Source organism: Oreochromis niloticus, linkage group LG18, assembly GCF_001858045.2.
Source record: "Oreochromis niloticus isolate F11D_XX linkage group LG18, O_niloticus_UMD_NMBU, whole genome shotgun sequence".
Classification (NCBI taxonomy): Eukaryota; Metazoa; Chordata; class Actinopteri; order Cichliformes; family Cichlidae; genus Oreochromis; species Oreochromis niloticus.
This window is the reverse complement of record NC_031982.2, coordinates 16,944,031-16,971,340: the sequence shown is the minus strand read 5'-3', so window position 1 is coordinate 16,971,340 and position 27,310 is coordinate 16,944,031. Positions and strand designations below refer to the sequence as shown.

Genomic DNA, 27,310 nt, shown 5'->3' with positions numbered 1-27,310 from the left:
AGTGTGCGGCGGATGTGTGTATTTGTGCATGCATGCGTAGTGATGTCTCTGTGACAGGTGTGTCTAGTCCATGCCAGTTTAGAGAGTCCAAGGCTGTGTTTTAAACAGAGCACAGCAAGTGGGGCATGTAGTTTGCATTAAAGGGATTAGCAGTCACTTCAAAAGATGACCTGGATTCAGCCCACCAGGGACACCAGTTACACACCCCCTGGTCCACACTCCCTTTAAAGAACCTGGCACAGCTGCCCCACTACAACCACTCTCGACGGTCTGTGTGTGTGCTTGCATAATTTTGGAAGATACAGCACAACAGTGCGATATTGTCAGCTTGTTATCCTGTCATAGTGAATTGTGCACAGTTAGAGACTTACAGAAGTGTGGAGGATCAAATCTTCTGAGGCCTTATCTGCGTGTGAAGTATTCCTTTTTTGGGGGTACATTTACAGCATGCTTAATGCACGTAGGCAGCGGACAGACAGAACTCCAAGGATGATATTCCATCGGGTCTGTCAGTGTGTTGTTATGGATTCGCTTTTGATTGGACAGGCAGGGTGGGATGTTATCGGACAGTGGTCTTGTGTGTCTGTGATAGGCTGAGGTTTAACTGTGGTATGGGCCCAAAGCTGACTGCTATTGATCCACACACCAATTTGACTTCCTTGCAAGTTAATTAGAAGGGAATGACGATGATATTCAAATACTGAGACGACCACACGGCAGTGCTGATGTCTGGATCATTGAATTTAAAAAGAACTGTAAGCTTTGAGAACATCTACAGCCATATAAGGAGGTTTTGTTATGTCTTTTTAATGAAGGGGAAGGATTTTTTTTTTAATTTCTGTTTTTGCGGTGTATGCGATCATAATGTTTTCCCTCTTTCTTTTTGTGTCCTTGCAGAACCACACGTTGACTCAGCACAGCAGCTAACATGGCAAAGCTCAGCGCCGTGGCCGAGAACAAGGATCACATGACGCACAGAATTATGCCCGACCGCCAATTACCGTCAGTGCAGTTTCCCACTGACTGTCTTGCACTGAAATTTTCAGTTACACCACAAGAAACGATGCCAGAGCAAGAAAAAAGAAAAGCAAAGCAAAGAAAATAAAAGAAGGAGGGGGGGGAGAACAAAAAAGAAACCTCTCAGTAGGCCTACTTTACTAACCATTATTTCAGAAATAAAGAAAAAGCCAACTTGTTTGTACATAGACTTCTTCATGTGTTGCTTAACTACAGCTATATTGCAATCTTATACAGTATTTGCCGATGTACAGTTCAAAATGTTTGTCCAAAAAAAAAAATGAGAGAGAGAGAGAAGAGGGAGGGAGGGAGGGAAAGAAAAAAAGACTCATTACATTGTCAGTCAGACCAGATGGGACTGAAGGAGAAACAGGGTGCCACTGAGAGCATAGGAAACTGTAGGAACTGGTGAGTGTTGTCAGGAAGACTCTTTTCATCAGTGCCACTCCTACTGCGCAGTACGTCACTCTGTATCCTGACATGGTCAATCATTATTGGGTGAAAAAAAAACAAAAGCTCGATTCACCAGCATAGGCTGAAACCTTGTCTGTGTGTTCGTCCTAATATGGCTGCCAGAGGACCAGCTGTGAACTGTGGTGCGACTAATCTCCACTGCCTGCGCTGGAGTTCAGACGAGAGGTGAAAAGGAAAAAAAATAAATTAAAAAATCATCCCAGAGAACAGAAAAAACAGGACAGAGGACAAGATGCTGATATATGCAAACGCAGTGACACAGATTTGGAAAAGGCTAGTTCCTTCTGTTGGCTCATGAACAGAGGCGTGAAACTCCCATGTGGCTCTCAGAGCGTGGGGAAATCTCCAGCCCACTGATTCAACCTGTACATTTCTGTTATTAATGTTTACTGCTCGTTGAAGCCTGGAGATTACTGGAATATTTTTTTTTTTTTTGTTTATGTTTTGTTATCTCTACTTGTTCTCTTTTTTTCACAATGGGGAAAGTAAATCCAGTTGAATTTGGGATCATGAACACTGAACACAATTTCGGTCTGTCTCGGGGATTTACCGTGGTTGCAAAACTCCATCCCTGGCTCTCCTGGAGAGTGCCCAAGTACTTTTTCTTGTTGTTGTGTTTTTATTTTGTTTTTTTCTTTAACTTTTTTTTTTTTGCAGTGTCCCGTTGCTCTCTGCTCAAGCTGGAAGCCACTGTGGCATCATACACAACTTTAATCCATTCTGTTATGTAAATGTTTTGCATTCATTGAACCTGAGATGCACTTTTGTATGAAACTTTAATGTTTTGACATTTTGATCGAGAATCGTTCGTACGCAGTTTACAGGAAATCACCATCTCCTGCGGCAAAAAGACAGTTATCTCTGATGTTATTAAAATGTATTGTACAAATATGGAGTTCTGTATTTGGCAGACCTCATTTTTTTTTGTGTTGCACATGTGATGGAAATATTAAAAACTGTATGAGGAAATGGACTCCATGTCCCTCCATCTTAACAGTCTGTATGTTAATGTGTTGGTGTGTGCGCGTGTGTGTGTGTGAGTGTGTGTGTGTGAGTGAGCGAGAACACAATTAACCCATCAGACGAGACCTATGACAGCATAAACAGGATCATCATCAGATGCTTACACCGCTTTTTTTTTTCATTGTATCAAATTGCATCCTATTTTTTCTCCCTCCCTCGTGGCTCACACTAACGAACATCTGAGCATCTTAAGGGAGGTCTGTGTTATTAATGACTCCATTACCCATCACCCTGTGCGGTCCCATTCTACACACCCTTGCGCTGGGTCTATTTAGGGAGCCTCCAGCACTCCGGGGGACAGAGGAAAAGATTCTTCTGCCTTTGCCGAATGGGACAAAACCAGCGCAACAACATCTGTCTGTCTCAGTAGATGATTCATCAGCGGTGACACACGAGCAGCATAACATTTGTTGAAGCTTTCAGTTTTGTTTTGAAAAGGCTCAGCGCTGCAGCTCAAAGCACTTTAACTGTGGTGAGTAACAAGACTGAAAAGTGATGGTTCATTTGAAATAAACACTGGATACGGCTTTCGGGTTATACTGTATCTAAAAACACTGCATACTTAACTGTGTTATAAGAACAATAGGAGGGAAAAAAACACGCTTATATGTTATTTTGATCCATTAAGACCAGAATATATATTAAAAAGCAAGGATGTGATCCCTTTAGATTGGGATTTAAGCTAATTTGTGCCTTGATCACAATCACAAGATCTGAGAATTTTATCAAACATCTGGATAATTCAGCTTTTCCTAAACATGCACATCATGAAATGCACATTAGGTTTTACAACATTAACATATTGGGGATTGTGGACAGGGCCTCACACAATGACTGACTTTCACAATGAAGATGCAACCCCTCATCCTAATCGAAAGTGGTACATCCCGGCATTAACTGTCATACCAAATGCAAGCTGGGCATCCATTAAACAACTTTGCTAGCATCTCCCTGTGCCAGGCACTTTTAATAAGCTTCAAGGGCATTTGAACAGGTCCAAAACTTTGCTTTGCCAGAGATGGACTGGCCCACATCATCCATTACATTAAATTGGGTGGCGGCCTCCAGCTCATATTTATGATTTAATTAAATTCACTTGTGAGGCGTATCAGAACCACTGCGGCCTCCCTTTTAACGCCAGCCTAAGCAGCAAAACGTACACACGTACACACACACGCGCAGCTACACACGAGTGCATACACACGCGTTGTGTTTCTGACACTCGCCCAAGTGTGTGAGACTTTGTGGGCGCTTTGGCAGGGGGGTTCTCAGGGGTTCATTTAAAGCAATATAATTACACAGCCCCCAAGTATTCTTCCATCAGAAAGCAGCAGAATGGATGACTTGTTCAGAGATAACTTAGCCTGGCTGATCCTCTGCGGTGTCGTCGTACCGAACATAACCTCAATGCAAGTGGCACTCAATGCTGCTCAGAGCCTGGCCGGTCCTTAGTGGAACTGGGCAATCGAGCCAGATGTTTGGGAGTCGCTGAAATGGCATTGTTCTTGTCCGGGATGTGTGAAATGGGATTTCTTTTTTTGGTATTGTTGTTTTTGATTTTGATTTTTGTTTTGTTTTCCTGTTCTGTTCGACAGCCACACACCCTTAGTCCTCTGGAGTAAAAGTGTCAGCCTGTGTAAGGACTATATTAAAGAATTAAGAGAGCTTACTGAGGCTGTGCAATGTGCTGCACTCCGGGAAGCTCGAAATGTGTCATTTCTCCCCCTGTATGGACAAACCCGCACAAATCTAAGTATGCATTCAGTGCTCGTCCCTTGTGTTCCAGTGTCCTTGCTATTGCTCTTCTTTGGTGCAAAATTTAGTTTGGTGAAAACTCCACATTGTTAGGCTGCACATTCCTCCCACTGAAGGAGACCTCAGAGACCTCTTATGGCATTCAATATGTGCGCCCAAGCGTGAGATCCAGATCCATTTGGCCGGGAGATCCGCTGGGAGTGTCTGAGGTAACCCAATCTCTCACACCGGCACTTCACATCCAGAGAGCCATCTTTTCACTTCAGAACTGTGTCAGCAAAATGGACGCCTCAACCTCAGCGTGTAGCTGTGCCAGGGTGTTTTTGGACGGAGCGCCACGGCCTCTGTTATTGTTTGAGCATTTCCTGTGTAATCTTGTGAACACCCTGTTTCTATTTATTTGAAATGCCACGAAAGTAATGAGAAAAGGAAAATAAACAACAGAAATTATATGTTGTCTTCCTCAGAGTGAAGTCACTTTAAAGACTTTTCTTCAGCAAATGTTTGAATGGAAAAAGAGCTTCATCAGGCATAATTAAGGGCCACAATTGAAATTTCCAAGCTATTTTTCCTGTGCTGGGTCACAGGGGACTTTAGTCTCTCCCAGCAGAAAAAGCGGGACGCAAAGTTTGTCACGCAGGAAATGCATGTATAGACAAACAAATGCACTCACACTCTTTCCTCCTCTGTAGCCCCTTCTAATGATCCCCCTGCTTCCTGTACAGGGAGAAGTGAAGGTGAGTATCCCCCTCCAGTCATCTCCTTTTGCCTCACCAAGACAGACACCTGAAATAGACAAGGCACTAGATGGGCTAGGATTTTCAAAAATGTATTAAACGCCAAGCAATAAAAAATAGACCAGGCGGGGTCAGATTTACTGCAACTCTCCAGGCTCTAAAGCCAGTGTGGCTTGTGTGATGATATGAGGACAAGAGAAGAGTCTAACAAAAGGAGGGGAAAGGGAAAGAAACTATCAATAATGCAGGGTACACTGTATACAGCTGACAGTAAAAATGGAAAAGACACTGCCTAACAGAGAGGAGGGATGAGTCCATTGTATGTAAGTGCCAGGACACATCATTGGTCAAATTATTCAGTTTGGGGTTGTTTTTTTTCCTTTGTTTATTTTATGCAACCAGTTCCAATGGTCCACTTTTATGGAATAGTGTGCAGCAATGTCAGCACAAATATCTGCACTTCTTCACATGTTTTTAACATTTTTTAATGAGCAGGACTATTTGCAGTTTGGGTTTATTTAATGAACACATGGCGCAAATGCTGGTGTGTGTGTGAACACATAAAGTAAATGTGCAGAAGGAGAATGTAGAGCAAAATGTATTTATTGTTTTTAAAAAGGATCATCTTTATTTTTTGCTTTATTTTTGTTGAATTTTAGCTAAACACATTGCTTCATATTTTCTACCCATTTTGCTCTCATTTGCTTGTTTGTAAGAATAATGGCCTCAATCCTCCAGTGTTCCACACTTTTTCTACCTCTTCTTCTTCTCTTTCTTCCTCATTTTGGTCCCCCCCCCCCCCCCCCCCCACATTCACATTGGAGCATCCCGTTCATTCCCTTCCCGTCTTTTCATCATTTACTCTCACCCTCTCTCACCCATGTCAGTCTTCCTGGCTGTTCGTCTTCCACCACTCCTCCTCTTGCTTTGCATCTTTTGTATTGTAAACAGCTCACAAAAGCATGACAAGGTCTCCGCTCGTGTTCCCTGTGCCTCCCTTCTCTGTTCTCCCAGCTATTTGTTATTGTCTCCTCGCTATCGTGCGTGTTTGTCTCTATCACGCGTTCTTTATTCTGTTTTTTTCCTCTGCGTCAGAAAAGCAAAAGTTAATTAAATATGGAACGAGATGGAGCAGCATCTCTTTAAACCATCATGTCATTAAAATGGCATCCCTGAGAGATCAGCTTAAAAGGAGTTGGAGAACAATGTCTTCTCAGTCAGATATTTATGGGCCTGGTTATGTAAACATGCTCCCTTTATTCACTATGTATATTTCATGTAATTATCACTTTTTGTAGCTCTTTCCCCCTGAGATTCATACAGGCAAGAAGTTACTAGGGGAATGTCATTAGAAGAGACTATTGTTACAGCGCTGCTATGATACCGCACAGAAAGAAAAAAAAAGCTGCATTCGGCATCCTGGTGAAACTTTTATCTATATTTGACTTCATCATATTAAAAAAATCATCAATGTCTTGTTAAAATATATTTGCAGCTCATGGCCTATTCACACAGTTACCCATATTTAACAAAAAAAAAAAAAGCACAGCGAGTAATGCATTCAACAGTATTTTTGCTCCTTCCAGCAGCATTTGATCTAAATACCAGGAACATTCACTGATGATTTACAGGTTTACGAAAAAACCTTGATGCCTCTTATTTAGACCGCCCATGCATTCATCTGTTAGACAAGCTAAAGATCTGGAGTGAACTAGATTCCTTCAGCAGCAGAGGCCAGCGACTGGTGCTTGAAGGCCTGGGTGCCAGCTGATGGAAGCCGCTAATTAAGAGGGCTGGAGAGCCAGTGGGGCGCCTTATGAAACAGGGGCACCTGGGTTTCACATGAGGGGGGCGGGTATCCATCACTACTCATCTGTGTTGCACAGCAAAGACTATAGTCGGCTCCAGCACCGTGCCACGTAGCGCGCTTTCACTCAAGCCTAATGTCAAAATACAGCTCTCGCAACGACCTCCTCTGCCCTCTCGCAGCTAGTTTGCCATCACAGAGGGAGGTGTTATTGCATAGCATGATGAAATTGCACGTGTCGAGATGCATTTCATTCGAGCCAAATGGACTTAAATGCAGATGCAAAAAGAAACAGCCGCGTATAGACACATAATAGAAAATGAAGCGTGCACACACTCAAACATCTATACTCCCACATGCATAACTTAATGCCCCTCTCCTTTCCATTGTTCAGTGAGTCTTCTTAGCTGCAGGGTCAAAATGTCTCCAAGTAATCTAACTAGCTCCGACTTATGGGACAATATAAGGTCTGCCATGAGTTCTGTCATTACAGTTTCACGCACCAGAGGCAGATACAGCTCTAGACCACCAGTGAACCTGCCATATTGCTATCCAACCTGACCCCGCAGTTGCAGTAAACCTAAGTGAACCGCAGTTTCGAAAGTCGACAGCAATAACCACTGCAGAATTGCTTTTAATCAACGTCTGAAATGAGGGTGACTTGAAGCGTCGCCCCATGCTGATTAAATGTAATTGTTTAATTGCCAAGTGCTGGGAACCCATCCTAAGAGGATTCCAATGGAATTATTTAATCTCTAGTCAGGAAGTACACTGCAGGAAAAAGCTGAGGGAAAACGAAAGCAAAAAAAAGAAAAAAAAAAGTCAAGCAGAATTAGCCTTTTTATATGTGTATTTTTGATTACATCATGAAATATTAACTGGGGTTTACATTTAGTTAGCTCAGAACAGAATGAGGTGGAGGACCATGATGCATTCACTAGTGCGGTTGCAGTTTTTGACCTGTCACGATAAAGTGGTGTGATGCTGTCTGCAGGTTTACTTTTACATTCCAGCTTTACTCTGGAAATAACAAAACTGTAGAATATTGGCTCTACGTTGTAAAGAGTGCCTGTAGCTTTTGCCACATATTACCGTTGCTTCATACCACATCTGCCACCTTTCACAGTCTCTTTGGTATTATCCAGTTTGAAAACAAGAGATTCCAGCATTAAATCACTCCAACAAAGTGCTACAGGAGGAGCTCTAAGAGTTTACTATTCAAAGACCCTCATGGGGAAGTTAAAAAGGCCCTCTCCCCCCTCTGATCACCTACTGATCTCTGCTAATGGGGCTCTATAAACTTAAGGGGTACAGGTGTGCTCCATTTGAGGTCACAACACGTTGCTTGGGGTCACAAACAGCCACCATTAACACACAACACAGACATGGTGGGATTAAGAGCCACATGAACACACATTTCTATGTGTTCGTAATTATTATCTCTCATCTGTATTTCCCATGGCGCTACCTCTCCTAGACCAATTTAAGCTGGCATGATCCCCAATTGGTTTGGCACACAAGCCATGACATTTCAATCTATCAACAAAATCAATAGCAGTACTCCTCTTAATATAACTGTACACAGTGCAAGTGCTCCACAGTAAAAACCGTTCTTGCTGTCGCATTCAAATAAACAGAGAGTAAAGCCAGCCTTGCCATTCTGCTGATAAATGCAGTTCTGCCCTCCCGAGGGAAATGTGCCTGCATCCCTCTGGTCAGAAATGTGCTTCTGCCCCCCCATCCCCCCCAACACGCCACGGGCAGAGAGAGAGTGGGGTGGTTTGGGGTGGGGGTTGTGGGGGAGTAGGCAGAGGCCACTTCCCTGCAGCTGTGCCCTTATTCCCAGCACCTGACCAGGGGCCCAGATGTGCACACAGGCAAAAGCAACAATTTGAGAAATGTAAGTCCCCTGTGGGACCCAGGCACCTGCAAATGTAACCTCACTATCTAACATGATGGCGTAATTACAGGTCTAACAAGTCTACATCTGGAAAGGACTCATTTAATCTATCAAATCAAACGTTACCAGACTGGGGAACAATACAAAAATGGAATCGCACTCTCAGCATTTCATCTGCACATCAAACAAATTCCACTCTGCATTTGGTGCTGACCCAATTAGCCATCAAGTAGACAGCAACTACAGGGCACACGGCGGTCATTTACAACACAACGCAGAGAGAAATTTTTATTTATTTCACTTCACTCCTGCATAAAGATCATGAGCCAGTTAAAGACACGTGTTTTTATTTTTGCTTTCATTCTTTAAAAAAAGAAAAAAGCTGATGTTTAATACAGCGCCGTCACTAGCAGTATTACAGCTGCACAAATATATAGCATTTATAGCATCAATAGCATTACATCACTCGGTGACTATATTTAACATTGGCCAGAGCACAGAACATACTGCTACTGATTAGGTTTTTAAAATTTTAAAGTTGCTATATGCAGTTTACAGTAAACTGACTGGCTGACTTCACTTCATAAAGCTTTGCACTCAAAGGAAACTGTAAAGGTTAATGGTGACATCTAGTGGCACATACGGATATATACACCTGGTGATCACAGTAAAATGGGGGTTTGGGCATTGTTTGTAAACACGTACGCTTTCCTTTCCTATTGGAAGCCAAATTTTTTCTGAAAAACAAACACTTGATGACTAGTAGTGATAAATATGCTACATGCTGACCAGAACCTGGTACTAATAAATTTGCAAATGAATTTCAAATGCACTCAAGAGTGGAGAGGAATATAATCCATCACTAATATATAACATTTTACCTTAAATATAGGCTTTAAAAGCAGATGTCATTTTTAAAATTGCACACTTGAACCTAATGGCACTTTGTATTTTGCTCACTGTGCTTCTGGCATTACAGGAGTAGTAAACCTTCTGACAGTAGATGGTGATAGTGATCTGTTTATTTAAGCTCTGGCCACAGTGGAGGAAACTCTTTAAATATATTTATTCTCACACAAAATAATCTATCTTACCTGTCGCCTAATAAAAAAGACAATAAATGTAAAGTTTTGCCAATAAAATGAATTTCTTGACAATATTTCACTGACACGTAAGCTTGCAGATGATATTGTAATGTTTGGGGGTTTTTTGCATTATATTTGTGTATATGTGTTTCACCGCCTCGTGATTTTTTTCTTCCTCATATCCAACAACTGACATACCACTGCTAATATTTTTCAGTTCCTTCTCCAGCGTGTTATCAAAATACATTTGGGGATATTTAATGCCTCCGCTTAGCACATCCTTTAGCTGAACACAAGAAAACTGATTGCTAAATTCTGATATGTTTTGCAGTAAAAATCTTGAACTTCCTAACGCTGAAAAACACTGAAAACTGTGAGTTACTTTCTACATAACGAACTATGGTGCACAGATTGGTTTCAACGGTTTATAAACACATCCATCAACAGTTCGGGCGCATTGTTCATCACCATCCATCCACAGGCATCAGTTTGTCACTGGCCAGTGCGTAGGACAGATGATGGGGGAGTAGTGTGCCGCTTTGGGCAGAGAATCTTGCTAAAGGCCCTGCGGAAGCTACTGTGGCACAGCGGGTAGAGGAATGGGTTAATAGCAGAGTTGAGCCACAGGAGCCAGAAGGTGACCTCGTACCAGTGATGCTGGATGCATCGCCCTCTGCAGGCAGCGCGGATGATCATCAGTAGGGTGTACGGTGCCCAGCAGATGGCAAACACACATACTATGATGGCCAGAGACTTAGCAATTTTCTTATCCCTGGATAGACGGCTAGGATGGGCTGCCCTGCTGTTTGAGGCATCTAGCTTACCCAAACCAGGAGAGGATGTCTGGGAGTTGATAGAGCCTCTTACAGCCAGTTTTATCCCAAACCCCCAATTGTGGGACAGGGGGATACCTTCCCCCTGGGCAGAGGCGGGTTCACTTGCTTGAAGGTGAAGCTGAGCCTCCCTGCTGTGCAGCCTCCTTCTGCGTATACTGAGGTAAATGCTGAGGTTGAAGAAAGCCACAGAGATGAAAGGAGAAAAAAACTCCAGCATAGAGGCACTCAGCAGGAAATACCAAGAGTAATAGAACTCTGCGAAGCACTCATCCTTTGGCACGCGGCTTCTGCCCACCACCAGCTCCCAGAATATGATAGCAGGGCCATAGAGGACGAAGGCTAGCACCCAGACTGCAGTCATCTTGATTATGGCTTGATGAGTCATGCTCTGTCTGGCACGGTAGCTTACCTGCAGTAAATACATACATAAATCAGTAAATATACTTTAGAAATCCTGTCAGCGTAAAGACACTCATTTAGTCAGTTTTTGTAGACATATTTGCAAATGGTTGTTTAGCTACTGTAGCAATACTGGAAGATGAGGCTTTCAGGCTGTATAATGCAGTTTTAGAAGAATGACACAATATGAAAAGGTCATATTACAGCGTAACTCTCACATTCACAATATTCTTGATAGTAAATTACAATCGAAACTGGACTGAAAAATTTATATAATGTTTAAAAAGAAGAAGAAATGTCCGTCACTATTTTATTATTATCCTTTCACAAAAAGATGAGCCGATTTTATCTGTCAGTCTGTCGGAAGGTTTGTCAAGATTAGGTTAAAAACTACTAAAACTACAATGTGGTGGAGAGGTATAGAATGGCCGTAGGAAGAAAACATTGAAATTTGGTACAGATCCAGATCATTTTCACTGGCTTGGCAGAGGATGAGCCCTTTGAGTGCCCTTCTAAACTGAGCTGCTTTAGTCATGCATGAATAAGTGTGCAGCGTTTATGAATATCTAGTCAGAGTGGGGTTAATGTAACTGTTTTATATACTGCAATGTTAATAATATTTAGTAATATAGTTTTTTAAAGTACCAAGTAGTATTTGTTTTTCTCAATAATGTGAAAAAGTCAAGCAAAAGAATACATTTTTCCCCTAAGTTGTATCCAAAAATGTATTTAGTTTTTTTAAAACACTATTTTACAATTCACTGTCTTGCTTCAGCTAAAGATAAGCAGTAATTATGGAAACCAGTCTTCAACAAAATGACACTAGGTACGTCACTGTGTCTGTAAGATTAGAGTCAGATGGTGAAACCCTTCAACACCAACACCTTTATATTTAACTTGCAAAGAGCCAGACTTTGTTGTAATTTTTAAGGTGACTTGGAAATAGTTTTCCAGACTTTGTGAAGATCTTTCAGAGTTTTTCTTTGGACACTGCCTGCTTTTTGATTCGTTTTCAACCCAGTCTTTTACCTGGTCATTTTTATTTTCATTTAAGAGTTAAAGAAAAAAAGGAAACTGGACAAGAGGAGGACACAGAAAGAGAAGTGTCAGGATTACAAAGCAGGTGAAGATTGTCTTAAGGTCATGTCGGTGGAACGGTCGCTGTCAAGAAGCTCTTCTTAAGGAATGGAAACAGGGAAAAAATAATGTCTGCCAAATTACACAAAAACTGGGCTTCAGTTCAGTGGCAATAGTTCTTACTGAGTGATGAATCCAAATTTAAAAATTTGGTTCGAATTGCCATCAGTAGATACAGAGGATGTCAGGCGAGAGGTAAAAAAGTGAGTGTCTAGAAGCATCTGTAAAACAAGGGGGGAGGCTCTACCATGGTTTGAGGCTGCGTTTCAGTCAATCTTGTCAAAACTGCTGAATTATGAACTCAGAAAAGTACAGCGAGATTTTGAGCCACCATGCAATACCATCTGGAAAGCATCTGATTGGAAATGACTTCCTTTTTCAGCATAACAGCGATCCCAAACACACTGCCAATGCAGTAAAAGCATACCTGGATAGAAAAACACATAATGGACCGCTATCAGTCACGGTCTGAAGCCCGGACCTTAACATTACTGAAGCAGTGTGGGATCATCTTGACAAAGAACAGAACAAAAGGCTGCCAACATCCAAAGAAGAGCTTTGGATGTTCTTGAAGAAGCCTGGAAAAGTATTCCTCAAGACTGCTTAAAGAAAAGACAAGAAAGCTGCCTAACAGACTGTGGACGTACCAAATATTGACTTTCATGGATGTTAGAATTGTACAAACTCTATTTTTGCCTGATATGCTTTTTTTGTGCACGTTTGCACATGTTCAAATAATTTACCACATCTATTTTGAAAAAAATGGGGGGTGACTCACCACTTTTGTACAGTACTATATTTACCAACCGTCACAGTATACTGATGGACAGACCAAATAAACACATAATGAGAACATCAATGTAACATTGTGCAGTACAAAAGTCAGTGAAGTACCCCTTATCACCACTTGTCTCAATTAGTGTCACATCCTATGTCTCTGCTCACATTCATGCCCAGCTCGCAGCATCTCTGAGCACACATGTATGTCACCCTCTGTCTTTCTAATTAACTCAAGACCTTCTTCAAAGAATATGAAAGATGATTTCACTTACATTTGTATAAATTTGCATGACATGAACATGGCCCCTCAGCTATACACGTTAATCAGTTAAGACACATAGTGTTAACATGAAGCATGTTGACTCTACACTTGTAAATCAGTTTCTTTTAATTAAAAAAAAACTTTGTTGAATTCTTTCTAAGATCTTAGTAGGAAAACTCCCTCTTACATTCCAAACTAGCTCATTAATTACGATGTTTTCTCTCTGACACTGTGCTATTAGCATTTCAGAAATGTGTTGACATTTGATCTATTTAACAGTCAGTATTTGTCTACATCTTTTCATTTCAAAGACAAACTTTGTCTGTGACTGCTGCTGACCCTTTGTCTTTCCATGTTCAGAGAAAAATGCTTTTAGGAAAATGTTGCTTGGCTGCCGGTGGCCTGTTTCTGCTACGATTGATCTCTTCAGGTTGGAAGGACCACGGTACGGAGGAGGATCTCTATGATCAAAGCTCGCTAATTAAAGAAGAGGCTCTCTCTCTCCGGTGTTATTTGTATTCATTGCTCTGATGTTAAGTGTTTCCTTTCTGAAAGGAAACAGAGCCCTCTCTTTGTCCACTATGCCAAGCCTTGTCCCACCCTTGAGTTATGGCACATATCTGTAGGACACAGTCAGCTGTGTAATGCACAGACAAGCCCCGACAACACGCTAAATGGGGCTAACGTCTTCAGAGGTTAGGAAAAAATACTTAGAAAGTGTGTTCCGAAGCAGGAAGAGATAGAGCATATAGAGTAGCAGTGATGTACCATTGTGTTTCTGTGTTTTAGAGGGGGAAAAAATCAAGTAATTATGAGTGACAATAAGCAGAAATTAAGATTAAACATTTTTTTGACAGTGATTTATTGTATACTGAATATTTTCTGAAGCCCAGTTTGTCCCAAAGTCATAACGCAACTTTTTTCTATCTTCATCATGTGGAGAAACTATAATTAGGGGTGGCGCTGGGCCTGAACGGGTCAGGAATGATTAACCTCTACAGATGGGCACATTTGGGAGACTGAGCTTCGATTGCCCCTACCGATGACCTGGGAGATTCATCGGAAACTAAGCCACACAGTGGAAGAATAAACACTGGTGTATTTGCAAATAACTGAGATTTAAAACATTTAACATTATACTTTAAAAGACTCATTCAAATAGATAAATGGTTGAATAGCAGAAAGAGGGTGGCAATATTATTTTTTACAAATATGGGAGTTAATTTTGTTCTGTCAGAGTCCCTTAAATTATATTTGACATCTGTGAGCACAGAGGGACGACATATTCCACTCACTGCTCTGGTGACTGACAGGAAGCGGTCGTAGCTGATGAGAACAATGCTGAAGACAGACGCGGAACAAAGCAGGTAGTCCATGACCAGCCACAGCTTACACAGTCCTCGACCCAGCGTCCACCTGCCTGTGAGGATGTAGGGGATGTACACCGGGATGCAAAATGCCCCTAGAGAAATAGTGATGATGTAATGGGAGCAGAAACCAAAGCAAAAATAACAACACTTAGTATATTTTCATTACTTTAAGGAAGAAAGCATGTAACCAGATTATCAATATAGTACAGTACACTTGCTAACATAAAATATGTCTTTACAGGAGAAGTTATGGTGGTGGATAATTAAAGAACACTTTAAATATATATTTAAATGTTATTACACCATTTCTGCATAAATGTTTCTATACTGCTTGCATTCTCTAATAAAGCAGATTAAACTGTAAATGTGAAATAGCAGTGCTTATAAATGAGGCAAAATTCGCCCTTGCCAAATAGAAAATGCATCAAGCTCTCTGATTATTTATTGTCAGTCTCATTCATTTAACTGATTAGCAGCTATTTAATCTTGTAATCTAGCTCCAGTCAATCAGTGCACAGGTATCTATTAGCAGCCATCTCCATTGCAGGGAGAATGAAAGCCATAAGAAACATGTCCTTATCACTAAAATACTGTGGGAATTTGAAAACTTTACATATCATCGAATATTCACGCATGAATCATATGCTATCAGATTGCATCACATCAAAACATGTTAAGTTATTATGTGCATTTTATCATATCAATTTCACTAGCTTGTCTGTTATTCCAGGCTCTGCAAAGCAGACTGCGCTTGGACTTACCTACAAGAAAATCAGATATTGCTAGATTCAGGAAGTAGTAATTGCACTGTCTCCTCAAACTCTTGTCCACTTTAAATGCCAAGATGACGAGCGCGTTGCCCAAAACTATCACAACAACCAAAGTCACCATCATCACCATTAAAATGACAATCATGGGTCCCGAGAACACGAAGCTGCTCTGGACTCTAGTGGAGGCATTGCCAAAATAGTACCCAGTGGAGTTGGAATCAGTTTGCTCCTCCGACATGGTCCTGATGTGAGGTGAATGCTGCGGTCGTTAAATCCCCAACGGGCCAGGTCTAAATGTAATAAGCAACAGGTGCCAGGCGAACGGACGCTGCGTTCAACACCCCATGTTCCGAAAGCTCCGGTTTCCTGATGGAACTGAGCATTATGTCCACGGATATCCACGAGAGAGCGCGCAACGCTTCTCACAACCCGACCCGGACACCTGATGAATTACGCACGTCTGTCAGCGCTTGTCTGGCATGAAGCACTTCGTTGAAATGAGAATTTTTCTCCACACAACCATTAAATCATTTTCGAGCTAAATTGAGATTTTAGAAATGACCAAAGTCTGTGATTTTACTGGCACAAATCTTTAGTTTGGCTTTAAACTTAGGTGCGATGTGCCTTTAATAAATAATTTAGGGACAGCAAGAAAAACAACAAAAAAGGAACTGAGCTTAAATTTCAACAGCATCCTATCCGGTGTTTATGGAAAGGTAGTTTCTGTCTTTTTACAGTAAACTGAGATGTCTCACCTCTGAATGCATTAGTCTGTGCCTTACTGACTTTTTCCCCTTTTAAAACATATTCAAGATGTGAATCAACACAGGAAGCACTTAATAGCCGTCCCTCGTATTTTCTTCGCTGAAATAAATTCATAAGTCTCATATCTGATTCACAGACGCACATTCCCCTCGCCACGGCTCACACAAGGTGAAAAGCATGTGGGTGTGCGCGCAGCTCGCAGGAAGCCCATTTAGGCTATGCTGTTATTGTAATTTAATTCGCTATGGGATGATGCATGCACACACACAGTAGCATGCTGAGGGTTTGACACCAGCTAACTGTCCAGACAATTACCTCATCCCAAACGCAACGTGAGTGAGCAAAAGATCATTTCCTTTAAGCTATAAAAGAACTTTTTTTTTCTTGTTTCGCTTGTTTACTTCCGTCATTTGTTGTCAAAATGCTTCTTACATTGTTTCTCCTAATGATGGAGTCTCTCTCCCTCCCTCTCTCTCTCTCTCTCTCTCGCTCTCTCCCTCTGTCATCTTCCTTGAAACAACAACGTCTTAGTTTTGATGCTAAAAAAGTCTCACAATTTTTGTTGAGGATTCAATAAAAAAAATGATAAGGCTCATTTGCATACTATCTTTCCAGCTCCCCAACTGTGATCCAGTAAAAATGAGCAACATTAGAACAGTAGAAGTGACTGAAAGAATTTAGTCTGAATAACTGTTATTTTGGAGCCACCGTCATCTCTCAGAGTTAGCTGCGCTGGAGATGCAACACTGAGTAGCAGAGTAATGTAAGTACACATTTTCACACAGTCCATTTAGCTTTGTTAAAAGAAGATGAGTGCGCTATCATGTGAGAAATGTTTCAAAATTGGTCAAACATGACAATGCATTTGTGAGTTTGCAGAAACAGGGACTGAGTGGAAATGTGGAAAGATAATGACAAAAAGCACACTGGCAGCAAGGGTAGGTTAGGGATTACATAAGAGGCTACACTCCCATATTGTACTGTGAGTTGAGCATACAGTCTATGTAATGACAGGTCTAAAGTATGAACAACTGAATTGCTTTTAGTTGGACATTTACATATGAATTGAACCAAGTCTTGGACTGTAACTACTCAAATTTGTTCCTTATAACCTAATTAACACAATGCCACAGTCTGCTGAGGATTGGTTGTCTCAGCAAATTTTCCCTAAGGTCAGACTGTGCAATGCTCAATGTAACTGCAAAAACATCAAAGTGGTACATCCCAGACTCTACAGGGCCCCAATTAGCAAACATTTAACCAATTGTTAAATGTTAAAGTCCATAATAGTACAATGACAAAAAGACTGACCAAGAACAGCTTGTGTGGACGGATTGACACAAAAAAGCCTCTTCTGTCCAAAAAGAAAATGACAGCACAGCTTACATCTTCAAAGTTGCATTTAAACAAACCACAAGATTTCTGGAACAATGTCCTTTATGCACAAAAGACCAAAGTGGAGACTTTTGGAGACACAGCAGAGGGCTGAGCTGGGCAGCTTTGCAGGCACTGGACCGGGGAACCTTGCAGTCATTGAGTCAACCATGAACTCCTCTGTTTACCAAAGTATTCTAGAGTCAAATGTGTCAAACAGCTAAAGCTTTCCTGAAATGATGTCATACAGCAGGTCAATGATCCCAAGCACACCATTAAATCTACAACATAATGGCTGAAAAAGAAAAGAATCAAGTTGCTCTAATGGCCCAGTCAATGTCCAGACCTTAACCAGACTGAAATGTTCTGACAGGACCTTAAGAGAGCTGTGTATAAATGCATCCCCCAAACCTCAATGAACTGGTGTAGCATTCTAAAGAAGCCTGGGTCAAAAGGTATAAACATACAGAATATTAGTTGAAGTTATTGCAGTTAGAGACTAGAGACCAGACTGCATAAAGTCCTAGACTCCTGTGATGATAGATAGATAGATAGATAGATAGATAGATAGATAGATAGATAGATAGATAGATAGATAGATAGATAGATAGATAGATAGATAGATAGATAGACTGAAGTATAGTTGGTGAAGTGCTGAAACAATTAAATATTGAGAACTAACATGAATATTATCATTCTTCTTCACAAAAGTGTGTCAGGAAAGCAATCTGTTTAACAGGTGCACTACTGCTGGATTTGGAAATACAAATGAAATGACTCATCTAAATATGGAGGGCACTCAAAAAGAAAGCAGTGTCATGGAGGGTACACAGAAGCTCTAGTGTTGCCTATTATACTGTGTCCTGCTGTGGCTCTCCATTACTCTAGTGCTCAAGTGTTTGCGTTTGGATGCTGGGCTGGAATACAGATGATACAATACTGTAACAGTGTGCCTATCCACAGTAATCACTGTCAAGATTTAACCAAAACATGCACAGGTTACACCCTGAGTCATCATTTTGCAACATTGTTTCTGCAGTTTTGTAAAAGTCTATTCCAGATTAGTTTTTAATGTGTAGAAATATATTTATATTTAAACTAAACATACTAAAGCAAAATGCATGGCTTCACACATGAATGCAAACAAAATTGTTGAAAATATGATTGACAAGAAAAAGGTTAAAAGGCCTTTTCACTATTGGTCATTGTTGTAGGTGGATTACAAAGGAATAAACAGAAAAATGCATTGACATACATGTATTCATTTTTCGTGTGTGGAGCTCAAAAATCTAAAATATGTGAAGCTTTTATAATTGCTGCCTTCATTTACTGTTTTGCAGCTTGAGACTTGATCTAAGTCTTCCTAAATGTCACACTGATAGCAAAATTGCAATCTTAAATCTCCTAGATAAATTGATTCCTGTCCTTGCTGATTTTTCTACCGGAAAGAACTCATGTTCAGTGAACACTAAACAGACCTATTATAGTGGATGGTTATGGGTCCTAAAACCATTGTGCAGATTTGTTTTCACTTGGCTCAGTTCTGAGGAGCTCCTGACAAGCAGCCAACTGCAACTTGGTTTTGAAAAAGCATTTAAACAAATTGCAATCTGGCTCACACAACCCTAATTAAAAAAATTTAAAAAAAAAAACCACTGTGAAAAATCTAAATAAAAACAGAACAAAAACACAAAAGGTCTGGAGTGTAGGCAGGCCAAGTCACCACCTGGATTCCTCTACTACAAACCAGTGCTGTTATAATAGATGCAGTATGCAGTTTAGCATTGTCTTGATTAAATATGTAAGGCTATCCCTGAAAAAGACGTCATCTGGATAAGTTGCCCTAATACCTATATGTGTCTTTCAGTATTGATGAAGCCTGTCTACATGTGCAAGCTGCTAGTTTGATAGGCAATAATGCACCCACAAACCATCAGAGGAGCAGACTTTTGAACTGAGAAGTGATAAAAAGTCAGATGATCCCTCTCCTCTTTTGTCCAGAGGATGCAGGGGCCATGTGCCCCCCCCCCCCAAAAAAAAATGTAAACAATGTAAACATGGTCGTGGAGGCTCCAGTCCCTCCACGACCATGGATGGATGGATACAGAAAAGCTTTCCACTTTCCAGTTCAGTCCATTATAAATTACATTTGGCCCAGAGAAGACTGTGGTGTCTCAGGACTATGGACCTATCACACATGATAGAGCGTTAACCTGCATTTGTGGATGACACAGTGAACTGTGTTCACAGACAGTGATTTCTGGAAGGCTTCCTGAGCCCATGCAGTGATTTCCATGACAGAATCATGCCTGTACTTAATGCAGTGCTGCCTGAGGGAATACTCATTTCAGCCTTGTCCCTTACACACAAAGATTTCTCCATATTTTCAGAATCTTTCGATGATGGTATGTGCTGTGGAAGATGAGATATATTTGAGGGCATCACAATTTTACTTTGAGGAACATTATTCTGAAATTGTTCCGTAATTTGTAGACGGAGTGTTTTACGTCTGGCCAGCTTTACTTCTGAGAAACTCTGCCTCTCTAAGATGCTCTTTTTGTACCCAATCGTGTGAATAACCTTTTGCCAATTAACCTAATTAGTTACAAAGTATTCCTCCATGTGTTTTTCTCTTTAGCAGCACTCACTTTTCCAGCCTTTTGCTGCCCTTCTGCCAACTTCAGACTTTGTTGCTGCCATCAAATTCAAATTGAGCTTCTTAAAATTGTAAACATTGATATGTTTTCTATGTTCTACCATGACTAAAATATGGCTTAATGAGATTTTTAAACCCCTAAAATATGTTTTTATTTACATTTCATGTAATGGCTTTTCAGCTATTTTTATTTTTCAGCTTTTTATTTTATGAAGAAAATAATACTCTTAACTGTTAACTACTGTTGGACAGGGCTGCATCAATATGCTAGTATGGGCTAATTGCCATTTGGGCACAACAGATATATCCCCTGGTAGTCTAAGGCTTCACATCACATCAGCACTGTCAGAGTTTACATAATAAATGCTGATCATTAATGAGAGAGCTGAACTCATAGTTGGATGGCTTCTCAGTCTCACAGTCTGTTTGGCAAAGCTGCCTGTGAGATGAAGGGTGCTGGCATTTACCTTATGCTCTAGATCCACAGAAGCTCATTGAAATGCCGTGGGTGTGCCTCATCGTGACAGTATTTGGACTTGTTTAATTTTTCATCTGATTTTCAAAAGCTCCAAGCTGTTTAGTCCATGTATCTCTTTACCCCATCCACATGTCAAAATTTGTCAAGTAAGTCATCACTGCAAATATAACTGAATCGTATGTAAGCAAACATTAAGGGGAAATCAAATGCTTTAAGAGCTCGTTTATACTGCCATCACATTTTGAGCTGTTTGTGTGATTTAGAAATTCTTTCCTTTTTTAAAAATGTTCCCTTCCACCACAATGCAAACAGCTCTTGTGGTTTATTTTAATATCCTCTTAGATGCTGTGGAAAGACTTTCTGCTTTCACTAGTATTTAAATCAGTTTTGCTTATTGTGATGTAAATATTTATTATCATTATTTTAAAAGTGAGCTTGTTAGTTCAAGTTCTTTGCATTAACGAGTAATCATCTCTCCCAAAATAGCATCCTATCTAAATTGCAATATCAAAGTCTTATCAAAGCAATTATAAATGTCTTGACACCTATCAGTGCTACTGACAACACCCTTGTGAAAATAAACACAGCCGAACCTAAGGATCCACTGAGGTTCAGTCAATCAAGAGACAATTTGGAAGCTTCTTTTTTTTTGAGAAACGATGCATGCACTCGGTTGATGAGTCATCCTTTAATTGATTGCAATAATTTACGATAAATGCTCTGTCTGGGCTTGATTTCCATACGGTCCACGCTTTGTGATCCTGACCCGATCTTGATCCTGATGATGGGATCCTGTGTGTATATCCACAACCTGTTACTAAGAATTCCTCCTTACGTCGATATAGTACACGTTGATATACAGATCACCTCTTAATATGCTCTTAAATACTGCTGAATCTACTGTTAGATACAGTACAGCAGGAATGCTGCAGCTGCAAAGTGCTGTGTATTTTTGGCAGTCTTGTACATTGATGAGACATCTGCTTGCAAAAACTTTTTTTTCTTTATTTCTATTTATGTTATTTCAGGTATTACATTATATCATTATATGTGGTGTGGTATGACAATGTCTAAGACAGCACAGGCAGGGAAGAAAAAAGGGGGGGGGCGCATAGGGGAAAATATAATAAAAGGATAGAGTAAGAATAGAAATGTACAATGTATCGCCAACTGCTGCACCTCTTAAGTAAAATCAAACATACAGCACCTGGAACACAAAAATTACAAAATACAGAGATACATGAATCGACAATCTTGAGTGTGAATATGATACAGAGGGCCGAGAAAGTGAGACTGCCTGTGTCTTTGTCACAAATGTACTTGATAATGAGGGTGGAGTGCCGCAATAATGCCTCCCTTTTCAAGAGAAGGAATCAGGAAACCCACGCCATTGGCAACCCCAAGAGTACCAAAGACCTAAAGCCACACATCTCGGCAACATCTGCATATCTGTCCAAGCAGGAGAAAGAGGAAAGCCTCAGATGGGGTGCCCAAGGACAAAGGGTGAGAGTCTACCCCACTAGAGGCCGTGCACCCTGGTACGAGTTGAGAACAGGGTCTCAGGTCTCCAAGTGCCCAAGAACCACCTGGCACCCAGCAGAGCCTGAAGAGGAGGAGCGGGCCACCAAGGGAGTGGGCCAGAGTGTTCAGCAGGGAGCAGTGACCATGTCCCACAGAGGCCAAAACTCAGAAAGACCCAGACCCAGCCCAACACACTCACTCATACAGATCATTCACTCACTCACTCTCACCCACCCACTAATGACACACAGAGAGACATAAAGACAAATTCACACACACTGATCCTCCCTCCCCTTCGAGGTGCCGGTGAGCAGATGCTGCCCCGAACCAACAGCAAACTGGGACGACGCCAAAGCGCACCACAAACTGCCTGTAGACCCCCGTCCCAGGCAGGTTTGTGAAACAGGGGTGTAGCAAGCCAGCAAACGACTGGCTCAGTAGGCACACCCATTCCCCACACCCTGCCACATGGCAGGAAGAAGTCAGCCTATGGCCCGTAATGACAATGTCCCGGAGCACCAACAAGTCTGGAGACCACCATGTTAGGCATCACCCACCTCAGTCCTCCACCGCCACAATCTGAGGCAGGCACACATTGACCTGGCTTCCAAAATAGCAACCACAGCTCTCCAGCCACCAGGAGGCCACCGGACACCCGTAGTCACAGAGAGCATCCCCATCCACTTGCAAGGCATACAGGAAAATGAGAGTATAGCCGACCACCCTCACTAAGTAATGGAACTGATCAGTGGGGGCCAGAGAGAGACAAATTTATCCAGTTGGTTTTTTGAAGAGGCAGACTGAAGAGAATTTTGTATTGTATAAGTTGCACGTTGGGGATTTCAGTTATTTTGAAGGTGTTTAAGCATATTTGTGTCCAGAGGATTTGATCTGGACTGATGGAAAGATCTCCCTCCTACTTTGCAGTTGGGAGAGAAATTGATTGGCCAATTTTAAACAACAGCTTATACATTTCTGATAAGCATTTGGGGGTACAGATATTTTAAAAATTTTGTTACCCAAGTAGGCATGTCTAGATTCAGTTGACTGAGATTGAAGTTTTTCCTGTATGATGGATTTCAGTTGCTGATATTCAAGAAATGTACCTTCGCTGATTCTATATTTTGATACAGGTTCTTCAAATGAAATAAACGTTCCATCTCATATAACACATTACAGGTTCTCTTCTCATGCCGTGATGAAAAATTTAGTATTTTCATTTTCTGATAAATATGTAGACTGTTCCAAATAGGTGTTAGTTTACATGGGATAAGTGAAGACTTAGTTATTTATAAGAATTCCCACCAGCCTGTCAGAGAAGTGTTTATGTTGAGGCTTTTAAAGCAGTTATGGTGCTTAATACTGTAGCTGATGGAAGGCAGATTAGAGATTTTTACTTTTCCACAGAATACTTGTTCCATGTTCAGCTAAGGGCAGCGTAATACAGTAAGCTTGGTTTAATCCATTTTGAAACATATAGCAATCTATTGGATAAGAAGTAGTGATAAAAATTTGGTACTTCTAAACCACCACTGTGTTTTCGTTTTTGTAGTGTTTTTAGACTTATGCGTGAAGGTTTATTTTCCACAAAATTTTTGAAATGTTAAAATCTAGTCATCTAAAGCAGGTAAGAGGGGGGCTTATCCGGGATCAGTGAAAATAAGTCATTTATTTTTGGCACAATCGTCATTTGAATGGCAGAAACTCTTCCCATCAGTGTTATATTCTACAACATGTGAGATCATCCTCTACCATTTTTAATAAAGGAATATGATTTAACCGTACCAGGTCTGAGAGCTTGGTATAAGAATTTATACCAAGATATCTAATGTTACCTGTTGATTTATTTCAGTTGATGGAGTTTTCTGATATGGATCAGAACTTATGTTTAAGTTTGGTCATCTTTATAAGTGAGGTTTGTGAGCTCCTGAGGAAAAGTAATACATCATCAACATATGGGCTTATCATAGAATCTGTATTTTCAGGTTGAACTCCTTCGATATCTACATTTTATCTGATTGCTCCTGCTAATGGTTCGATAAAAATAACAAAAAGTAAGGGGGAAAGTGGACAGCACTGTCTGGTGCCCTGCAAGGTTGATGCTTGCAAAGCACAAAAAAGCACATTAGAAGAAGCTTGTAACAGTCTGCACCACAGGCAAGCAGTCCAAGTGTTGCATTCAGACAAAGGGGACTTTTGATTTCTCCTTATTAGCTGAAGCATTCTTGACTGCATAAAACACAATAGAATCCAGAGTCACTTATTGATGGCCATTATCTTAAAAAATGTTTCAGAGAACAGTTTAACATTCAAAATGACACATTCTAAGTTAAAAGAAGAACAGTCTTTGAGCTCTGTTTCCTTTGGAGCCAATCACTTTACCAGGCAGTCAAATAAGCCTCTGCTATTCATGCTGCTCTATGTGAAGGGAATACACGCTGTTCTTTTCCCCCTACCTTTTCCCTCACTCGCTGTCTCTCTCTGCCTGTCCCTAAAATGTCCCTGCTGGGGATTCTATCTCCTGGTTCCTTTTGAAGCAGTGGCCTCTCTTTGCCTCCATTATCTTGTAATTTGTGAGGGATTACACTCTGGAGCACACACAGTCCACCCCGTTGCTTAAGAGCTGTGACAGCTTACAATAATTGCCATGCTAATTAGCAGGAACTAGCCCAGCGCGCTTCTTTCCCTCACCAGACCTGATTTGATGAATATGCTTTGATTAATGTCTGCAGTGATGTTTCCATAAATTTCAAGACCTTATAATTAACCAATAATAATGAAGGATATATGTTCACAAGTAAAACGTAGAGTCTATTTTCTCGGGATGAAAAGAAACGGCAGCGCTGGCTTCTGCTAGGCAGGAGCAGAGAGTTAATGTGCAGAGAACATTTGCTTTTTTTTGTTCCAACTCTTTGTCAGAGAAGTTTTGATTGTCTTTGTTTGACATAATTGTGTTGATTTCCATGTCTTGTTATCCTTGAATAATTTCTGCTGTTGCTCTGACAGATTCAACAGCAATTAAGACACAGCTGAGTTGCCCACATTTCTTTTAAAAAAAAAACTCCCATAACACAGCCCTGACTTACAGACTTTTTTAAAGATCAAAACACGTTGTTGAGGTTATTTAAACTCAACTGGCTAAACTTTGCGATGCTGTTATAAATGCAATTCAATCCCATAATTTATTCCATTAGGTTTTTGTGTTTTTTCCCCCCAACCCCCTACACCTCCATTTCTTCCAGGTGACTGAGGTTAAATATACCTCCATTATGCCGAAGACTAAGCAACTTATCTTTGAAGTTCTCGCAGACATGTACCTCCATTACAGCACGACCCTATCACCTCTACCCACAAATGTGCACATACCTCAGGGGACCTAATTGCTCGAGATAAGCAGGGCCTTTAAAGCCACACACAGAGAATTGACCTTCAATGCCTCAAAATGTTTGTAGCTATATAGAATAATAAAGTAACAAATATCTAAGATGTATGACCTTTAAAACAGTGGTATGGTACCATTGCATTTTTTTCTCTCAAACAATGTAACTGTTTTGTGTTTCTGGCTTTCAGCAATGACACACTTGTGCAGACTCACCTGCTCCAGCAAATACCTACATCTAGTGAATAATTTGGTCAGACCAGTTCATTAACACTTTGCAGGAACAGACAAATTCCACTGAGACACAGTTTGGAAATACTCCACGCTGCATGTAACGGCGTGATTTAGGATTATATATCTATCATCATATAAGCACATCATTCCAAGGGAAAGGATAAAAGTATGACATTGCTTCAAGAATATTTTCACATCTAATTGTTGGTATACTCCACACTGATAATGCTTGTTTACTGTTACTGTTAATACTGTTTATAATTTTAATATGAACTTTCATGTTAACATCTGTCTTGCAGTGTTTCATAAATGTCAGTGTGAAAAACTAAGATATCTTTAACTGCAACCTCGTGTCTGTTATCTTTAATTAAAATATTGTTTTTCTGGGCTGTTTACTTGTATTAATTTCCAGTATTGTGCCATTTCACAAATGTCATAGATGTTGGCTGGCAATTCCACCTGACACACTGTAGAGAAAGATAAAAATATTGCCATATGAGGTTTGTGGATATGAATAAAACCAGATTAATATGTTTTACTTTGAAGTTGTAGTTTTTTTAATCATTTGCCTGTAAAGTAATAGCTGTCTTGCATTACTGAAATAACATTGACCTTGTGTTCCTGTAGATACTGGTGTTGTGGATGTCATTATAACACAGAATAATGACAGTATAGAAACCAACAACAGAAATACTGAATGAAAAATTGAGTTGCAGAAACTAGGACATAAGATGATGCTACTACTAAGAAAAGAGTCACAACTGAAGAGAGATGTTAAAACCATGTAGCATGAACTACTTTGAGCATTTTAGGGATTTTCCTACACATCTATCTCTAGGCTTTACAGAGAATAGTACAAAAAGAAAAAAGGAACTATCCATTCAGGTGCAGTTTTCTGGAAAAGAAATGCCTTGTTAATGTCAGAGGCCAAGTCAAAAGTGGCTCATATAAGAAGAGAATATCTGATCACACAACACATGGAACCTTGAAGCAGATGGGCTCCAGCAGCAGAAGACCGCACCAGGTGCCATTCCTGTTGGCTACGGACAGGATACTGAGGCTACAGTTCACACGGATTCACCAAAATTGTACAAGTGAATAATGAAAAAAATGTTGCATGATCTAATGAGTCTTGGTTTCTACTGCAACATTCGTAAGGGTCAGGATTTGTTTTGGTGTAAAACAACATGAAAGGATGTAGTCCGCCTTCCTTGTATCAACGGTTCACGCTGATGGTGGTGTAATGGTGTGGGTGGTTATTTTCTTGGCACACTCTGGGCTCCTTTGCAACAACTGAGTACAATTTAAGCTCTACAGCGTACCTGAGTATTGTTGCTAACCATGTCCATTTCTTTATGGGCACAGTGTACCAATCTTCTTATGGCAGCTTCAAGCAAGACAGTGCACATGTCAGCATGGACCACCGTCTGAGGAGGGTTTCCAACACCTTAAACTATACCAGGAAGAATTAAAGAGGTTATGAACGCAAAAAGGGGGTCCAAGCCAGTACTTGCTAAGTATGACTAATGCTAGTAGCTACTCAAAAATACT

General features: G+C 40.7%; 2 protein-coding genes across 2 annotated transcripts in view; one reads left to right on the top strand and one right to left on the bottom strand.

Moving 5' to 3' along the window:
• LOC100708576 (zinc finger protein 521) overlaps positions 1 to 2,464 on the top strand; it is an 88,638-nt gene extending 86,174 nt beyond the window's left edge. Inside the window, 1 exon segment of the mRNA XM_019347961.2 lies at positions 898 to 2,464. Within this exon segment, the coding sequence (XP_019203506.1) occupies positions 898 to 927 (30 nt within the window). The 3' untranslated portion in view covers positions 928 to 2,464.
• A 6,500-nt stretch (positions 2,465 to 8,964) lies between these two features.
• On the bottom strand, positions 8,965 to 15,713 carry LOC100708843 (histamine H3 receptor). The gene is made up of 3 exons (XM_003437897.5): positions 15,344 to 15,713; positions 14,508 to 14,674; positions 8,965 to 11,043 (listed from the first exon to the last, which is right to left on the bottom strand). The coding sequence occupies exons 1-3, from the start codon at positions 15,588 to 15,590 to the stop codon at positions 10,291 to 10,293; spliced, it is 1,167 nt and encodes a 388-aa protein (XP_003437945.1). The 5' UTR covers positions 15,591 to 15,713; the 3' UTR covers positions 8,965 to 10,290.
• Positions 15,714 to 27,310: the final 11,597 nt, after the last annotated feature.

What these genes read in the sequence shown, in the direction of transcription:
- LOC100708843 (XM_003437897.5), bottom strand. Translation starts at nt 15,590, where the DNA reads ATGTCGGAGGAGCAAACTGATTCCAACTCCACTGGGTACTATTTTGGC. An exon ending in AATATCTGATTTTCTTGTAG is followed by an intron (nt 14,675 to 15,343) that starts GTAAGTCCAAGC and finishes CTATTTCTCTAG; the next exon opens with GGGCATTTTGCATCCCGGTG. An exon ending in TCCTGTCAGTCACCAGAGCA is followed by an intron (nt 11,044 to 14,507) that starts GTGAGTGGAATA and finishes TATTTACTGCAG; the next exon opens with GTAAGCTACCGTGCCAGACA.